The sequence below is a fragment of the Engraulis encrasicolus genome, unplaced genomic scaffold (assembly GCF_034702125.1).
Source record: "Engraulis encrasicolus isolate BLACKSEA-1 unplaced genomic scaffold, IST_EnEncr_1.0 scaffold_34_np1212, whole genome shotgun sequence".
Lineage (NCBI taxonomy): Eukaryota > Metazoa > Chordata > Actinopteri > Clupeiformes > Engraulidae > Engraulis > Engraulis encrasicolus.
The window spans coordinates 891,266-893,420 of NW_026945643.1; the positions used below are offsets into that span (position 1 = coordinate 891,266).

At 41.1% G+C, this 2,155-nt stretch overlaps 1 protein-coding gene across 1 annotated transcript in view; it reads right to left on the bottom strand.

The window, feature by feature from the left end:
• Positions 1–1,470: 1,470 nt before the first annotated feature.
• Positions 1,471–2,155, bottom strand: part of LOC134443660 (complement C1q-like protein 2) — a 1,410-nt gene continuing 725 nt past the window's right edge. The window contains exon 2 of the mRNA XM_063193310.1: positions 1,471–2,155. This exon is cut by the window's right edge and continues 379 nt beyond it. Coding sequence (XP_063049380.1) covers positions 1,882–2,155 — 274 coding nt within the window. The 3' untranslated portion in view covers positions 1,471–1,881.

The following is a 2,155-nucleotide window of genomic DNA, read 5'->3' on the forward strand; positions in this document are numbered from 1 at the left end:
AATGTGTGTAAGCAATCGAGAAAAACTGTAATCAAAATAGGCACCTCGTCAGTCTGCTCTCCTCCCATGGGAAACTTTCCATGCGCTTCCTTAGTTATTGATCCGAAAATATCCCCTAGCCTACTCTTCATATAGCCTAAAATAGGCTACTGTCTGAAATGAAAAAACGCTACACTGCGCCACTCTCCTCTTGTGGGGAAGAAACGCCGAGTGAAACGGCAATTTTTCAAGATTTATTTTTTAAAGTCCTAATTTTGCGCGGGGAATCTCTCTCTCTCTCTCTCTCTCGCAGGAAGTTGACAGAGTGATGGTCAGCAGGGAGAAATGTTTCTAATTGGATTAGGTCTTTATTTCGATATGGACCAGATTCGCTTTGGCTGGTGTTTCCAGACGCCTCAATTCAATGATTTGCAACTTTCTTCCCCTAACTTATGAACGAGCCTTAGCTCATTAATACACTAGGGTTATGCGGTCAGAAAAGTGACCTAATAGTGGGACTACTTCAGGTGTGCACCTATAGACAGTTAATCAACACCCCGTTTAGCGCGTCACAATGGGAGATTCCAGACTGCTGTGGTACAAAGCGGATTCCAAAAAAGTTGGGACACTTGGTATTTTGTGAATAAAATCAAAATGCTGCCATTTTCAAAACATTCAATATGTTAATAAGGTAGAGCATTCTGTGCAGACAACATATCAGTTGTTGAAGTCCAGCAGAATTATTGGTTTGAGGTAATTATGTGATCATTTAAAATTTCACCCATGCAACGAATCCCCAAAAAGTTGGGACAGGGCCAATAAAAATGCTTTTATGTTGGATAAGACTAAACACAACACAAGGGAGGAGACTTAACAGTTAAATACTTTGACTGATGGCATGATTTTATTCAAACAATAGATATTTTGTGCGAGACATGATGGTGTGTTCTTCAACTTGTTTACCTTCTTGTTATGCTTAATATGTGACATAGGCCTATCCTGACGGCAAGAAAACGAATTTGTCACCCGTTTACTCTTATGATGTAACCACACTGTGGGTACACAGTAAAGATTGCAATTTGCCATCATTATGGGCCTCCAAAATATAATGCTTGGTAGCTAGGGATGTTGTTTAAAGTCTGTATGTGTCATTCAGCAGTCGTTTTAATGCCCTACATGAGTGAGAAGACCATAACCAAGGTACCCCTGCACCCCCTTACCATCATATATGCTGTCATTCAGACTGACCACTAAATAAAGCTGAAGTATTCATTTTCTATATAATCTGGAGGGTGCATGACTCCATTATTTTAAAAAAGGATGAAACATTTTCCATTCTGTAATTGGAGGACAGTTTCACATGTCTCCTAGGTCCATCTAGAATGAACTTTGACGCATGCAACCCTGTTTAATGTCTGCATCATGTGCATTAATTAAGTGTTGTGTTTGTGGTCATTTTTTCAACAGCTATCAATATAGTCAATATAAAGTGTCAATATAGTCCCTTTGTGTAATAATAACCCAACAGATATGCAGTATAGGAGACATAATAACCCAACAGATATGCAGTATAGCTGACATAATAACCCAACAGATATGCAGTATAGGTGGCATAATAACCCAACAGATATGCAGTATAGCTGACATTTATTTGATCATGACAATGCTTTACATTTATCCGTTTTCAAACAAATGATAATGATTTACATGATCATTTCTCAATCATCACCAGTATGAGTGGTGTGAAGTCATGGTGATGCTGTGGCGTTCAGAGAGGGAAGATCAGGATGCCACTGAAGGTATTGAGCCTTCATCATATTGCCTAAGGGTTAGGGGTAGGGCCCTCATCATATTGCCTAAGGGTCAGGGTTAGGTGTAGGGGTAGCGCCCTCATCATATAGCCTAAGGCCCGAGAGGGAAGAGCAGGAAGCCACTGAAGGTGCTTTGGTACTCGTTACTGTCCGAGATCCTAAGGCTTTTTGGTATCACCATGTTGACTGTGTCTCCCTTCTCCAGCTGCAGAGTCAGGCCACTGGACAGGTAGACGTAAAACTCCTGATTGTCCTTCTCCCACAGCTGCATTAGGAGCTCCCCATTCTTATGCATCCGGATGGACATGAAACGCTCACGTTTGACATACGTGTCCAGTTTATCCATCGCAGTGAACCTGACGTAG